We start from the raw sequence: 16,251 nt of genomic DNA, 5'->3' as shown, positions 1-16,251 counted from the left end.
CTGCTTAAGCTTTCGGTTCCAGACGTAGTTTTGTAACATTGTGTAATTTGCACTCACATGCTCAAAGCACAACAGAAATGTCCTGCTATTTCACCTTTACTTCTAGCCTGGCTAACGCCAGACCCAATTCTCGTTGAGACTTGGGTCTGGGAACCACATGTACATTTTCTCGTATTTGAGGCGTGGTTTACGAATGCCCGTCGCCGTTTATTGGGTGCTAAGAATGTCTATCAAATGCGCCTGTACGTAGCTCATAGCCAATCGTTTCCATTATACCAGATGACGTATGTAGAGCGACAGAAATTAGACAAGGAAGAAGACGATGGGTAAGATATTTTTGTTTAAACAATGACGTTCAGCGACTATTGCCGTTTGTGCAAGATAAACATGAGGGTCGAAGGTATATACTTGCGTTCTAAACTACTTAGAACAATATCTAAGGCTGCATCAAAAGGTAGCTTCGCGTCTGCTGCCATGTTGAATCCATAGATATAAACAAACTGCTTAGTTGTGTCGCATAGATGTCGTCATCGTCTTGCTGCTCCCTCCCCGTTCTGTGATTGGTTTACTAGATGAGGTGAAAATCTGGTCCATGGTATCCAGACTGCCTTTCAGCGTGAATAAATTTGCGCTGCGCAAAGGCAGTGGGGAAACCCAGGCTACTTTACTTCCATAACAACTGGAATAAATAGTTACCGGTACCTTTGTTTTCCCAGTTTTATTTTCTGAGAGAAAGCAAGGAGCATCTTTTTCCACCTCTGAATCAGTGTTATTATTAGCATGTTGCCTGTAGCAATCTAACCTGGTGGATGTGGCCTGCCAGAAGACAGATGAGCATGACAAGAGGAGAGCTGAAGATAATGATGTCACCAGAGAGAAAAAGAGGGAGATTGAGCTTTGTGATAGGAGGCAGAAGTTTGTTTTATGGGTCACAAAGATCATTGAATCTTGTGAGAGGCAGTGTCAGGTGTTGCTCTGTATGAATGCACCCGGAGAACACTACTAGAGGAACAATGAAAATCCACTCACTGTAAACATGAGAAGCTGTAATGCTCCCCATGTGGACCAATACTGCTGACTACAATTAATATGGTTTTACTGCATATGGTCCCTTAGCAATGATCTGTGGTGGTCACTCATGTTCATTCTGTATCTGCTCTGCCTTTGAATTATTTAACCCTAAAGATCCTTTATGCCGTCATTCATTATTAATCAATCACAATCTGCTGTGTTCCTTTAGTTTTTAACGGCTAATATTTGTTGCCATTTTTAGATTTGTTATGCTATGCACCAGGTACCCCTCATGATTCTGGACAGCTTAATTAATAATTGGATTAGTAATTTACTTTCCTCATTGTTTGAGGGCTCTTCTTTAGAATATAGCTGGACTACTAATCATTTTAATGGATTTATTCATTCACACAAGTTATTCTGAGTGCCCTTGGCAATTATGCATAGTTGCATAATTGAATTGCAACATTGAATAGTTTTTAGTGACTGTTTGTGAACGGACACAATAGCCACAGGTGTTTCTGTGAAATTCAGGCCCAGTGCTACAGACTGTAAACAGTCATACTCTCTTGTAATGTCCCTGGTCTTAATTGTACCAAAAATTGTATTCATATTTTTATTTTATTTAGCCTAATACTTTAGTAAGTTTATGTATGCATCTAGAACTAGCCTAATAAGCTTGTTAAATTGAGCATTTCCACTGCAGTTTATGATAAAGGTTGTTGATGAAAGAAGAACTTTGCTCATGAAGCTATTTTAAAAACATCCTTTGTATTGAAAAAAAACAATACAATATAGCATTACCATTCAAAAGTTTCAGGGCAGTAAGATTTGTTTTTGTTTGTTTTAAATAAAGCATTTAATTTATCAAAATGAACAGTGAAGACATTTATAGTGTTACAGAATATCTCTATTTCAAATAAATGCTGTTTTTTTAATTATTTTCAATTATTATACTCAAAAATGATTCTCTGTGTTTTTCTTCCATAGGATACACCTGAAAATCCCCCCTCACTCAATGAAGGTAATTTACCTGTGAATCAGTCACCTGAGCCAGCCAGAAGAAACTCTATGTAGGAAATGGAGATAAGGAAAGTACACATCAAAAACTAAATTAACCTGCACGGATATACTAACAAAACAAGCACCCTCTGATACTCCTGTGAACTTAAGGGAACGTGGAAGATAAGAGCTGCAGAAAAGAGTGAGTAATTATTGTCGCTGACAGCTGGCAAGACTGGAAGGACGGCTGAGAAACTTCATAAGAGGGTGAGAGGGTGATCACTGAGTGAGAGAGACGGGGACTGACAGAGAGCCAGAGTGCAGGAGGGGGCGGCGGCGGAGGAGGAGTGGGAAAGGTCAATCGCCATGGCTACGGACCCGGGAGAGCCCACTGCCACGGAGGAATCCTCTGGAGAGAAACCTGATGGAGAGAGGGAGGAGGAGAATGACCAGGGGAACAGGGCCGCCTGTGAGAGAGAGAGGACGCACAGCACGCCATCTGACTTCCCCTCCTCCCAGTCCCAGGAAAAGAGAGCGTGGTGCGCAGGAGGAGGAGGAGGTGGAGTGGTGGACGGTAAAGAAATGGATGCTCCGGTCAGACCTCTGACCTTCTTCATGCCCTCCTCCCCAGCAGCCCACGAACCGTGCAGGAAACGGGAAAACAAGCGTTTTTTCCGAAAGAGCGTGGAAATATGCGAAGAGGATGATGAGGTGGAAGGAACCCCCGATGCCCCTCACAGCGCCCCTCACCTCGAGTTTTGTGCCTCCGACTCTGTTTTTACCAGCGGAGCCCAACAGTTACCCGCCAGTGCCTCGGCTGCCTTGGGTGAGGATGGCACTCTTGGCACGCAGGATCCTGATAAGACCGGCCTTTCGGCGCCCACTCTAAAGGGGAAGGAAAGAGATAGAGAACAGGAAGAAGAGGCTGAGATGAAGGCTGTTGCCACTTCGCCCAGTGGCCGCTTTCTAAAATTTGACATCGAGCTTGGCAGAGGAGCGTTCAAAACTGTTTACAAAGGCCTGGACACAGAAACCTGGGTGGAAGTGGCCTGGTGTGAACTGCAGGTGAGTCTTGTTTACCCAAAAATGAATTATGGTTACTGTATTAATACAACTAATGCACTTGAGTAGCAAAGGATTTGACATCATTGCAATAGGGTGGGCCGATAGCAGCGTTTAGTATTGGTTACTTTTTTTGGACAGGAATTTGAGTTGTATCATGTTTTTCAGTCTAAGTGCTTTAGCCCTACCGGTTTGAATTAGGATGCTGTTACTCAGGAGTTTTCCAAGCTTGTTGGTGAAATCTTAGCCTCTTGTGTTTCTCTCTTCAGGCTGTTACAGTTGAGTGCTGTGAGAACAGTAGTAAAAAAAGAAAAAAAGAGTTTCAAAGTCAGAGCTCAATAGCTTTATAGATTACACAGAGACTATCCGTGGGAGAGAAGGGTCAGGCCTACTCACGGCGCAATGAACTGGACAAACAACAAGGCTCAAAGAAGCTCTCTTGTTGTGAAGTGGAGTCTATTTGACTTTGCCTCTATGCTGAACCTATTGTTGCCCACTTTATGTTGTATTTTCCCAGAAAAGTCGTCATTGAATAATTGGTTTTGTGACAGGGACCCAACTGTTTTATGATGCAGTTGTCAACAGAGGGGCACGCATAAGTAGATGCCGGCTGCGGACCGCGTTGCTCTTGTATCACAAGAGTATAACACACAATAGCTTAGCCAGCATGCCATTAGAAATATTTTTTGTGCCACGTGTCCTTTTATAATCGTCTCGTGAAGCAAAGTCTTTCAGCGCATGCAAAACCACCAGCTGAGAGGAAAGCCTGCTGCATTTCAGCACTAAGATGGCACTCAGGACAATAATTAGCCAATAAGGTCCATTTGAGGAGGTTAATATCAGCATGTAAGAGGCTTAGTGAATCAGATTATTGATTAAAAGGTTGAAGTGGCATGTAAATCATGGGTCTGATCAAGGGAGATTATAGATTTACCATTTACATGGTACTACCTTATTCAAATTTCTCAGTGGACCAAGGCTATAATTGATATTCAGCCTCAACTTCTCAGTGTGCCGAAGGAAGTACTTTTCTACATATTTATTTTCATGACATTTTAGTCTTGAATTTATAATTATTCATTTCTCATGAAGAATCGGATGTACTTTTGATGATTCTACTAATGCAAAAAGCTATTAAGGGTGATTTAGTTATAATTCAGCTGTAGATTTCTTTTTTTAAATGGTAGAAAGATGAAATGGTTGCTGTAAGCAGTTAGTTTTCCAGGATGTTATCAACACTCGGTTTTAAACAAACAACAGAAAAACAAGCAAAGGGTACCATGGTGGAATACAGATCTATGATACTCTGACAGTAAAAGGGGAATTATGAAAAATGGCAAAGCAGGGACTGAATGAGCAGTCAGATATTTGTTCTCAGTTCTCTCTTTATCATGTGTGGTTTGTTTGGTTGCTTTGTGTTGAAAGGTTGGGAGTCATGTGTTTGGCTTGGAGCTAATCCCACACACACTAAATGGCCAATTCACTAAACAGTTGCACCATTTTAGTTTGTGATATCATCATGTGTTTGCTTATCTGATATAGCCTAGAGTTAAATCAATGTGGACAGCATTTGCAAATAAACAGTTCATAATGTGTTAAAACAGTCCATCCTTCCTTCACTTTCCTCTTTATTATTATGTCAGCCTGGTACTTGACATGACAAAAACATAAGACTGTGGCCTGTGCACAGATACAGAGGTTGTATATAATTCACTTTAAACTGTATAGTATGAATTTTGGTGTAGGGTAAGTGTACCTATTAAGCCCATGTACCCTTTAAGCCCACTTTCAACTTTGAAGTCTAATATAAAAAAGAGAAAATCATATTTTTTGCTGCTCCTTATTTTAACCAATCCAGTGATTTGTAACTTACCTGACATTTTTTATTGCATGTTAAACACATTTGGCAATGTTAAGTTAGCCCCACTCATGTGCATGCGGTCTCAGGGGACCTCAAACAAAGACGCCCAAAAACTTTGGTGTTTCTGGACCCTTCAGAAATAAACACATTTCTGCAATTTTCAGCCATTCTTTTGGTAACTACATTGATATTATGTCAAATAAGAGATAAATGTATTGTTTTTTGTGTATGAACAAATAATAATTCATAATTTTATATAATTTTCCTTTAAATGGAAAGATGAATTTTATTAGTTTGCGCTCAAAGCTAATCTCAAGGTCAAACCATTAGCCTTACTGGAAGATAGACTGCTGAAGAATTAAGCATGTGAATTACAAACACTAAATATTTTGTGATTTATTTTACATTAATATACAAATAAATACATTATAAATTGTTTTGTTGGGAAGATTATTTTCATAAATTAACTTTTTTTAAAGATGGGCTTAAATGGTACAGCGCCATAAAACGCATGCAAACTTGAGTCAACACAAGCTAACCTTGAATGAAAAAAACATAACATTTCTCAATGTGGGCACAATGGAAATTACTATGATGCTTTGTCCACAGTATATTTAAGCTCCTTGCATGTCTGTGTAAACATATATTATATTTTTTTAAAGGAAAACTGTCTTTTTTTCACCTTTACTGACTGTGGAACCATTTAAGCCCACCTTATGTGTTTCAATGAGGAATCCCTCAAATTACAAAGTTTAATCAACTTTGTGAGAGAAATTGTTTAATGGCCTATTAATTGGATACTTCATGTGGAATTTTGACTTCATGTGGAACCAAGCCGACTCAAGGTTCCATACTTAGGACATGGGAGGACCACTAGTGGACCCCCCTAACCCCTGAGTCTGGAATCCCAACTTGGCTTCCTTCCCAGGATACACTCGGTCAAAGTTCCAGCTTTGACCAGGCATAACTCCAGAATCAAGCCAACTTAAGGCTCCATACCCACTAGAATACCCCCTGAAAGCCAAGAGTATGGATCCGCAACTCGGCTAGGCTCCTGAGATGCTCCAGAGTCAAGCCGACTGAAGGCTCCAGACCACCGGCCTGGACCCCCAGCCACTAGCACCTACTGTACCAATCACACCCAGGGCTCTAATCAAACATTAGCTAAATTACTTTTTTTAATGCTTCCCTGTCACTGAATAAATATATCAATGTTTTACTTATTTAAAAAAAATAAAAAAATGTATATTGTATAAATAAATCATGATGTGGGCTTATTTAGAACACATGCGGGCTTAAATGGTGCCAAAGTACCAATTAAGCCCATGCCAGACTTCTGACTTTATTCATAAAATATCTTAATTTTATATTCTAAAATGTACATCAACTAATAAACACATTTTCAAATGTGAGATTAATCTTGCATTTTAACAAATAATTTTTCTTATAAACCATGTCAATATCTATGAAAAAAACCTAGACTTAGATTTTGGTGGGCTTAATAGGTACGCTTACCCTAATCTGTTGACTGAGATTGAGCAGATGAATCCATGTTTAGAAGGCATTGTGTCAAGCCTCTGTGACCCCCAACAGTCCACACTGCTGCTTAGAGAGTAATGTGATGCACAACTAAACTATCCAACTCATAGACCAGGGTTCCTCAAACTCGGTCCCTCCAACACTGATCAAACACACCTGAACACAAGCTAATCAATGTCTTCAGGATCACTAGAAACTCACAGCTAGGTGTGTTTGATCAGGGTTGGAGCTAAACTGTGCAGGACAGTGGCCCTCCAGGACCGAGTTTGAGAAACCCTGTGACATAGACAGATTCCTGATGTTCAGCTGTTTGAACAATGTGGTTATTGCCGTTTTGCGAAAATCTTGGACAAGGAACAGTGAAAAACCCAGAATGAGACAATGTGCTCTGTTAAGAAACTGTAGCCTATGTGTGATGATTGTGCTATTGTGTGTTCTCAGAGTACCGTGTTTTTTACATTCACAGATTTCACACCACACATTGTCATCCAAATAAGGGATTTTGAAGGTAAAAATCATGTCTTGTAGGCTAGCTACTCATTATGTGAGTTCAAGTTCACAGTAGGTGTGTATTTTGCTTTGAGTCATTTATAATTTAGGCTACATTGTTAAAACGCAAAGTTCTGTGTGTTCACTTCATTTCCTCATTATAGCCTATAATTCCAACAAAAATAGCCGGTTACAGAGAGGAAGAGATTTCTCCATGTGTTTGATGCTGTTTAAACTTTTCCAATGTAGGCTTATGTAGCTAGCAGAAGTGTTTATGAATTTATAGCTACATACCGGTATAATAATTTTCAGCTATTATTGGCAGTTTAAAACCTATTTTTTGTTTTGTTTGTATGAAACTTTTTTGGAAAGTAAACCAAGTAAAAATCTGAACACTGGACTGACCAAACCAGCTGAAAAAAGTCCTTTCTGTTGAGCCCTTATATTTATGTCATTCTACCTTGTGCAATATTTCTTTACAAGTATTTGCTCCTATCATACATTACTGATGCTTATTAATTAAGTGACATAACATAAGCAGAAAAGTCTACTGAATTGGCAATCAGAATGATTTGCATTTCAATAATCATCAGCCAAACCTGCATAGAAGTCTATTAGGGCTGGTTATCGGCAAGGGCCTCATAATTCTATACATATCGAGATACATGTGTCACGATACGATATATCATGATATAATATAAACAAAATGTATATTTTCGCTGTCTACAAATTTATAACAAGTTGATTTAATGCACTTACAATGAATCATAAGAACACAAGGCCTTTATCATGCCTTTGGCCTTTCATGCTGCACTCATTTTTCAAAGCTTCAATTATAATTACAATTGACCCTAAAGACGAAAGTAAAAATAAAATTGAGCTGTCTTACATGAGAAAGAGTTCTTTTGTACTGAATATTAGTGGCCTCGTGGCACAGGTAGCCTTGCAGATATTCAGTACAACAGCAGGATTTCCTCTCACCACTCAAAGCTTTCTGTAATCACTCTGGGTTTTCCATTTCTCACTCACTCCCCAGTGAGAGAAACTCTGAGCTATCCTGGAGTGAAAGAAAACATGCACACTCTGTCTTTCATAAAACTAGTTCCTCGCCACAGGCAAAACAGCAAAAATCCGCTTTAATTACAGTTAAGCACAAAACTGATGATAAGCAAAATTGCTCTCTTGGGTAGCCTATTCTTTCACATTATGAATTATCATGAAACAATCCTTTATATTGATCTATGATTAATAACTTGAGTCTCGGGTTTGGCCTTCCTTTGAATAACCTGTTCATGTCAGCTGAGGTGAGGCCTGGATTGCTTTCACTTTTAATTCTGATTTTGTATGAGATTTGTCCCTGTTTCTTACATTCATTTTACTATGATATAAGGACAAGGACAGCTTAGGTTATTTCAGAACAGTGCAACTCTCTACGACCTCACTGAGTCCAAACACATTTGTACTGGGTGCCAGTAAGAGCAGTAGTGATGGTTAGAAGGCATGTTGTTCTGTCATTTCGGTGACAATTTTGTTCTCTATTAAATGGCCTGGATCCAGATAAACTTGGACAAGTGCATAACACTGTAATGTAAATTTGGCTATTTTTGCAGCTAAATAAGGCGAGCAGAGCCGGCTAGACAGATATTCTTCCATAGCTTCCAGGTTGTTTGAAGATGGTTCTGTCTGGCCAGCATATCCTTTAATGACACCTTTTTTACCTTTAAAAGCTAAAAGTCTGTTATATCATCAGCGCAAGAGCAAATGATCACTTAGGCTATATGCAACTTATCTGATATTTATTAATTTCATTAGCTAATCAAGACCTAATTTCCTTCATTGAAAAGCCCCATCAGAACCTCAACCCACACACTCTTATATTAAATATTTGCAGTCGATTGTAAGAAAGGTGGAGGGTTTAAGAGGATTAAATGATCTGAGAGAGAAGTCTGTCTGAGTTGACATTTTTAGTTATGATATGCAGTTTTACGGATTCATTAAGACATTATTAATTATGTTTATTAAGACATTTTCCTCACCGCGACCATTCACTGTTCCCAACAGTGAGTTTTCAGTGTTTATTAGTGGGCACATTTGGTCCACCTAACCCCACACACACACACAAATGTCTACACACACTGAAATGGACTGTTGAGTTAAGGATAAGCTATATTAAAACACTTGAAAGAGTGGGAAATAGATGTTCATATTTCAGTTCCTCCCTCTGTTCTCCATATAAAGCAACTATTTACTAAGTTCTTTGTCAATTTATGTCTTTAGGTGTTTCTTTGTTCATTTATTTGTTTAAATCCACACACAACTAAAGATTTATTAGTATGCTCCTCTTCTCCTCTATACTGGCACGTGAACTACTACAGTGTTGTGTGCCTTGTTATGCGTGTGTGTGTGGGGCGTACAGTGTTGGAGGGATGTTCTATCTGACCGTGTGATTGAGTATACAGGGTGATCCAGGGAGTTAATTACAGTGGGTGCCTGTCAGGCCTGAACAAAAAGCCTGCACAGACAGCACAACTCGCGCAGAAACACAACTGGCTGAATGTAAGCAGCCCAAACCAGACCAGTCTGCCCTAGCTCAGCTCCTGCCACAACAAAACTCTCCAGACCATAGAAAAATTGTTTGATTTAGACATTTTACAAAGAGTAAAAATGGACGAGTAGCAGCACTAGCTGAAACGCTAATCTATAAAACAATAATCGTATTCATATGTACTGCTACTGATATGGAAGGGATTCGGCTCTTAGTTTTAATTCAGATGCGGGTCTTATTAGGAGAGTCAAGCGTTGGTCACAAAATGTAATGACAAGACTTAAGTGAATCTTACTTATATTTTTTGTAGCATCATGTTATTCTAGCCAGACAGTTGGCCAAAAGGTCCATAATGAAGAGAAGTCAGAAATAAGAGCTTTTTCGCAATACTAAATCGTACTCTTTCTCTCTGTCGCAGTCTAAACTCATTTAATTTAGAGTAATGTACTGTGAGTGCAGCAGAACTTTTCACCCCATCAGTTGTTGTCAAATTTAGTGTCAGACGTGCAGTGACATAATGTGGCTCTGAGTAAAAGAGAAACTGAGGCAATGACTCTGTGTGAACATCTTCCTTCTGATGGCAGAGCTCTGAACCCTCTATTATTAAACATAGAGACCAACCCACTGGCGTTTTGCCCCGTCTGTGCAAAAGGTCAGTGTCCGCAATGTTCAGTAGGATCACATTCAGACATATGGTGTGTGTTCAGTGAGGGTGAGAGAATCTTTTGGCACTCCACAATCGATCCGATTCTAAAACGATTATTAATTTACATTTTAGTTAATGAGTTTACTGACTGCTCAAAAGGATGCATTTTTTATTATTTTATATATTATAATCATACAAGTAAATTAATAAATATAATTTATAAGTACTTTTTGAAATAATTGTAAATTAATAACTATATAACATTAAAAGTTAAACATTAAAACAAAAAAAGTTTTTTCTAGTTGACTTAGGCTATTAGTCATTTATTTAAGCGATTAGTCAACTAGTGGCTAATTAATATCATAAACTTAAAGAAAGTCCTGTGAGTATTTCCATGTTTCATATTCGGACAAAAAGCGAGTCTTGTTAAACTTCACAGAGTAAAATGAGCTCCGGTGGGCGCATACACCTCAAACAGACAGTGCGCAAATAGAAAAGGAGCGCAATAATTCTGACTTAAATACACATATTGCTAAAATATGTTTTGTTAGAATTTATGTGTAGTTTTAAAATTCTACATGTAACATAAGTAATCATATTTATGAGAGCAGTAACCGTAAAGGCACTATTGTTAAATGTAATATAATTACTATGATCAGACGAGTAAATGTGTGTGTTCTTAAGTTCATACCCTGTACAAGTTAACATTTTATGCTTTTGTTTTTGTTCATCATTTTTAATTTAGGCTAGTTGGTTTAATTTCTGCTTTAAAATAGTAAGCAATTACTTATTTTTAAATTTATAATGTAATGTTTGTATTTTAACCCTTTTTTTGCTTATAATGTACAGCATAGCCTACATAAACTCACTATATTTGTTTTCATATGCTTTATATTGCATATTGTTTCAAAGACAGGATTTGGCAGGATATGGAATATAAAATAATGGATTAAAAATTGTAGCCTAATTTATATTAAAAATATTTGTAAAAAATAATCGACAGATTAATCGATTATCAAAATAATCGTTAGTTGCAGCCCTAGATATACACAATGACTAAATTTGATATTAGTGACACAAGCATCAGTCTGCAGTTATTTCTGAAATATGTGATTTGCTTTACTTTATGAGTAATATGTATTAATTTCTGTTCAAGGTATTAGACTTTTGAGGAGTTAGCCTAATTATATTGGAGTAATTCTGACATGCAACCAGTTGCTCATATTATTGAATTGATTTGTTTTTAGAGGATTGCTCAGTTAAAATCTAAATGTTTCAATCTGGTTGTCTTATTTTTTACTAACGCACACACATATACACTGACAGGCATGTGTCTTCATTGCAGTGCATTGAACTAGCGGGTATTATGTTGCTTTTGCCATGCTGCTGAATTACAGTGAATGTGTTAGTAATATGAGCTGATCATCCACCCTCCCTTTCCTCTTCACTGAAGTTAAACCCATAAGGCATATCGACTAGCGCAATAATAAAAAGATGATAGTCACGATTGCTTTACACATCCATAGGGATCAGAGAATTCCGTTAAATAAGTGAACATGGATTGCAGAGCTAATTCAATTTAAAAGCCATGATGCACGCAGTGTTGTCTAATGCATACTTTCTCTTTCTATGTTTCATCAGCACGAGCGGTAGCTCAGCAAGCATTTATGCATGTTTTTGTGGGACTTTTTTCAGGCTGAACAGGTGACAGGTCCTGAGTGTTTCTTTTTGTGGAAAGGGTCAGGCTGGCTTAGGCTTTATGCTCTTTACGAAAGCCTGAGGGACTGCAGCCTCACCTGACAACTGAACAAACTCGCTGCCAAACTGAGCAGATACATCTTCAGCATGGGAACTCAACATGCATAATGTTTAAAGTGTGGTTGACGGGTTGCCTGACCGGTTTGTTTCTCGTTTCTTTGTTTGCTGTGGTTTGTGTGACTTCTGACTAATAAGCCATAGATATTGAACAGCTTTTAGTAATCCAAACTCATTATTACCAAGCTTCAGTGCAAATTCAGTGAACTAAACTTTTTTGTTTTAAGTGTAATTTACTTTCTGGTGACTTTCAACATCTCATAATACAGTTTATGATGTTGTCAAGGTCAAGGAGGTCTAGGGCTTTGAAATGGTGTAGGTTCTAATCCTTTAACTGTTATTCCTTAAAAGGGAAATGTCAGCCGGACAATAGTTTGAGAGCAAAGACACTGTCCATTTGTTTTTGCATGATGTGACTAATGACTTTCTCCTAGCTATTGCTGAACATAATGTTTTAATGCAAGGTCAAGACAGTGCTGTATGAAGAGGGCAAAGGACCGGTGAAACCCAGACAGACAGAGGCGCCCTCACGAGACAGTCTTAGACACTAACTCAGCGTTCAGGGCTGCACGTGGATGCTCAGACAAACACATGCACAGATGCTCTCATGCTAGCTTTCAGCCACAAAATACAGAGCTCAGCACGAATTTTCAGTGCACCAGAAAACAGGAAGCATCTGTCAACACAAAACCTTGTTATAGCACAGGAAATAATAAGTCAAAGTTCAAGGAATAGGGTGATACTTTTAGTGATGTGTAGGTTTGTTTGTAACTGTTAGAAGCTTTATGTTGATAGTTTCTTTGGAAAATAGGAAAGAGAAACCTTTTAGATCAGTATTGTTTTTTTTAATGAGACATTCTTAAACTGAAACATTTGGTCACACCAGTTAAATATATTTGGTTGCAACCTTGACTATGCCAGCACTAATGTATACACGCAAGAGGTGGGGGGGAAATCGATTTCCTGATGCATCGTAATGCTTTCCTAATTCTGGATCGATCCTCAAATTCATCGGAATTAAAATAAATTATTAATAATTCTGGTTATTGAAAATGCTTACGCAGGGCCAAACATTTTAAGTGCCATGTGTGCTGTGCAACGCTGCAAAAATGGCACGGAACGCATATTCACAGTGGAATTTATACAATGAAAAAGTATGCTTGAACTGAACAAACACCGCATAGAATCTACACAGAAAATACTACTCCAGAATCAAATTAACACTTTATTTATATGTTATTTAACCTTCACACATTAGCAAGGAGACACCTTGACAAATATGTTGTGCCTTTACACTGTTGCTGAAGTTGCTTGTAGAATTGATTTAGGATCATTTTGGAATAATTTGACTCATTGAAGTCTGATTATTTTTATTGGTAGCTGAAAGCATTTTCAAATAAGCTCTTTTAAAACTTTCAAGTAAAATAAAAAATGCAGAAGGTGATAAGTGAAGTTTGAGGGGGTTTTTTTCCCCTTATGCTAACCATTCTGCATTTTTTGATCAATAAAAATGGTAAATATTGTGAAATATTACAATATAAAACCCTTCAACTTAACATAATCCTTTAGAAATCATTCTAATAGGCTGATTTGCTGCTCAATAAATATTTCTGCTTAACTTTCTCTTTTTTTGTGGAAACTTGTACTTTTTTCAGGTTTCTTGAATGAATAGAAAGTTGATGAAAATAAAGTTTAGAAAGAACAGCATTTATTTTACATTTAAATCTTTGTAACATTAAATTGGTGAAAATTGACAGTAAAGACATTTATAATGCACCTTTGCTGAATAAAAGTATAAATGTCTTTACAAATGAACTCTGACCCCAAACTTGTGAACGCTAATGTATGCAAAACATTTTGTGAATGACTGGTGTTTGGATCATGCAGTGCTTTCGTCACGGTTCTGCGGGCCGATTGGTTGTAGGCCTACGCATGATTTACTGGCATAGAAAGGAGGAAAAGAAAACAAGAAGCCTCAGCTTCCACAGAATACTTCCTCAAAGTAACATCTAGGTAGTTGATGGCTTAAGAGAGGAGGGAGTAGAGGAGACAGGATGACATGTTATACAGATGAAAGTTTAACGAGAGAGAAACCTCATTACATGGCAAATCAGATTGTATGCCACAGAATAACCTCCAGAAATTAGCCCTCTTTGTTGATGCATAGACAGCAGGCCATTGCAAAGTTGTTTACAGAAATTAAAGTAAGATTATGTCTCAAATCTCATGCAGTGAGTTTGCTGAGCTGTGAAAGCTGGAATTTTTTGCTTTTATTTGGTTGTTTATTTTACTGTTGCTTACGTAACTATTGTTATGGCCTTTGACCCAGACATCTTTGATTTATTTTATCAATGTAGGTCACACAGACAAACACTCAAAGCCAAGGAATCTCAATACTTCTTTTGTATTAATCTACATGTACCAAATGACCCGTGATAACCAAATGTAGATTATCACAGTTAGACAGATGATTTTTTTTTTTTGTCTATGAAATCAGAAACCAGAGAGATGTTTCATCATCTTGCAGATTACAGATTACAAGCCTTTTTTGGGTGCTTGTTTTAACATCTGTTCAGATTTAGTGGAGAAAGGGGACAAAGAACAGCTTGTCTTAAAGGTATAGCTCATCCAAAAAATTAACATTCTGTCACCATTTATTCACCCTCATGTTGATTTTAATTTATTTTTCTGAGAAACACAAAAGATGATGTTTTATAAGAAAAAAAATGTTTGTCCATGCAATGGAAGTCATAGGGGTCCAATGTAGTTTTAGTCCCCATTGAATTTCATTGTACGGACAGACATTTGAAACATTCTTCAAAATATCTTCTTTTCTGTTCCACAGAAGAAAGAAAGTCATACAGGTTTAGACTGATTAAAGTCTAAATGATGACAGAATATTCACTTTTAGGCAAACTGTTTCTTTAAAAACTCATGCATTATATTTGACGCAGCCTTGATGCATTAATATTGTTTTATTAGTATCGTGGGGTTGCTCAGAGTGAGCATAGTTAATCATACAATGTTGCATGTCTACATAAGCGTGTGCTGTTCGTCAGTGGAGTGAGTGTGTGCTTGGAGTTGGCAGTGTGGCATTTTCCCCCACTGTGTGCCAGCGAAGGGATTTAGTCAACATCCGCCACACTGGGTCAATCTGGCCATGGTGGCCGCTGTGGCTGAAATGTGATTTTTAGGCTAATGCTGGGTGTTGCCTCCCTGTCACACATCTCCTTTTTGCCAGCGCCACCTGGTGACCATTGATTGGTAGTGTATGGTCTATGAAGCTGTGCTTGAGTGTATGTGCCAATGGTGAACCAAGCGTTTTGCTGTGATCATCAGCCGTCGGAATACACCTCCAAATATCTCTCCCTTCACCCCACCTGCTACAGTGCTGTATTGAAACCACCAAAGATGGCAGATTCGCTGATGACCGACATAATGTTGCATATTTGGGAGGGTTACATTCTTGCAGTAAAACTGAATGGATACAAAGCTTTGAACATTCCTCTCTCGCAGCACATTTTTTAAAGGGGAACTCATTTTCTCTCAGCAGCAAGTGACTGGATGTGTGCTGTGCTATCATGGTATGCTGACATTTATAATTAATGAGGCAATACAATATAATTTATGAGTACTTTTCTGTGATAATTTAAATCACATTTATATGAAATCACAGAATAGTTAATAATATTTATGACTTGGTCATTAACATGATTAATAGGACAGTCGAGAGCACTTTTGGGTGTGGACATAATTATATCTTTCATGAAGAGGATGTTGAATCAAGAGCTGTTCCATTTCTTATGTCATTTTTGCTTAAACGTACAGTCATAATTGGTTCAGAGACATGTGTGTGGTTGAGTTAATCTGCTTTTTCCTCTTTCGATCCCAGTCAGTGGGATTTTAAGTTTTTATTGTAAAGTGACGATTTAGACCAGCAAGAGTTAAACCAATTTAATGGAATTTTAAATCATTGCAGACTGCATTTTACTTACATTTAATACTGTATTTAATGTTTTGTGTTTGTTTATGTGTCAGGATCGAAAGCTGACCAAGGCGGAGCAGCAGCGGTTTAAAGAGGAGGCTGAAATGCTGAAGGGTCTACAGCACCCCAACATTGTGCGTTTCTATGACTCCTGGGAGTCTGTTCTCAGAGGCAAGAAGTGCATCGTCCTAGTGACTGAGCTCATGACATCAGGAACACTCAAAACGTGTGTATCATTACATTTGTATTTTTATCTATTTGTAATTGAATGTATGGATATAAATATGATGATATTA

At 37.9% G+C, this 16,251-nt stretch overlaps 1 protein-coding gene across 4 annotated transcripts in view; it reads left to right on the top strand.

The window, feature by feature from the left end:
* The window catches only part of wnk3 (WNK lysine deficient protein kinase 3), a 49,923-nt gene that overhangs the window by 10,987 nt on the left and 22,685 nt on the right, over positions 1 to 16,251 (top strand). For all 4 annotated transcript variants that reach the window (XM_079588375.1, XM_079588374.1, XM_079588373.1 and 1 more), the window contains exons 2-3: positions 2,002 to 3,078; positions 16,009 to 16,181. In XM_079588375.1, coding sequence (XP_079444501.1) covers positions 2,380 to 3,078; positions 16,009 to 16,181 — 872 coding nt within the window. In that variant the 5' untranslated portion in view covers positions 2,002 to 2,379. The remainder of the gene's footprint in view (positions 1 to 2,001; positions 3,079 to 16,008; positions 16,182 to 16,251) is intronic.

Source organism: Phoxinus phoxinus, assembly GCF_949152265.1.
Source record: "Phoxinus phoxinus genome assembly, chromosome: 18".
NCBI lineage: Eukaryota > Metazoa > Chordata > Actinopteri > Cypriniformes > Leuciscidae > Phoxinus > Phoxinus phoxinus.
The sequence above is the reverse complement of the archived record's forward strand: the minus strand, read 5'-3'. Positions and strand labels throughout refer to the sequence as shown.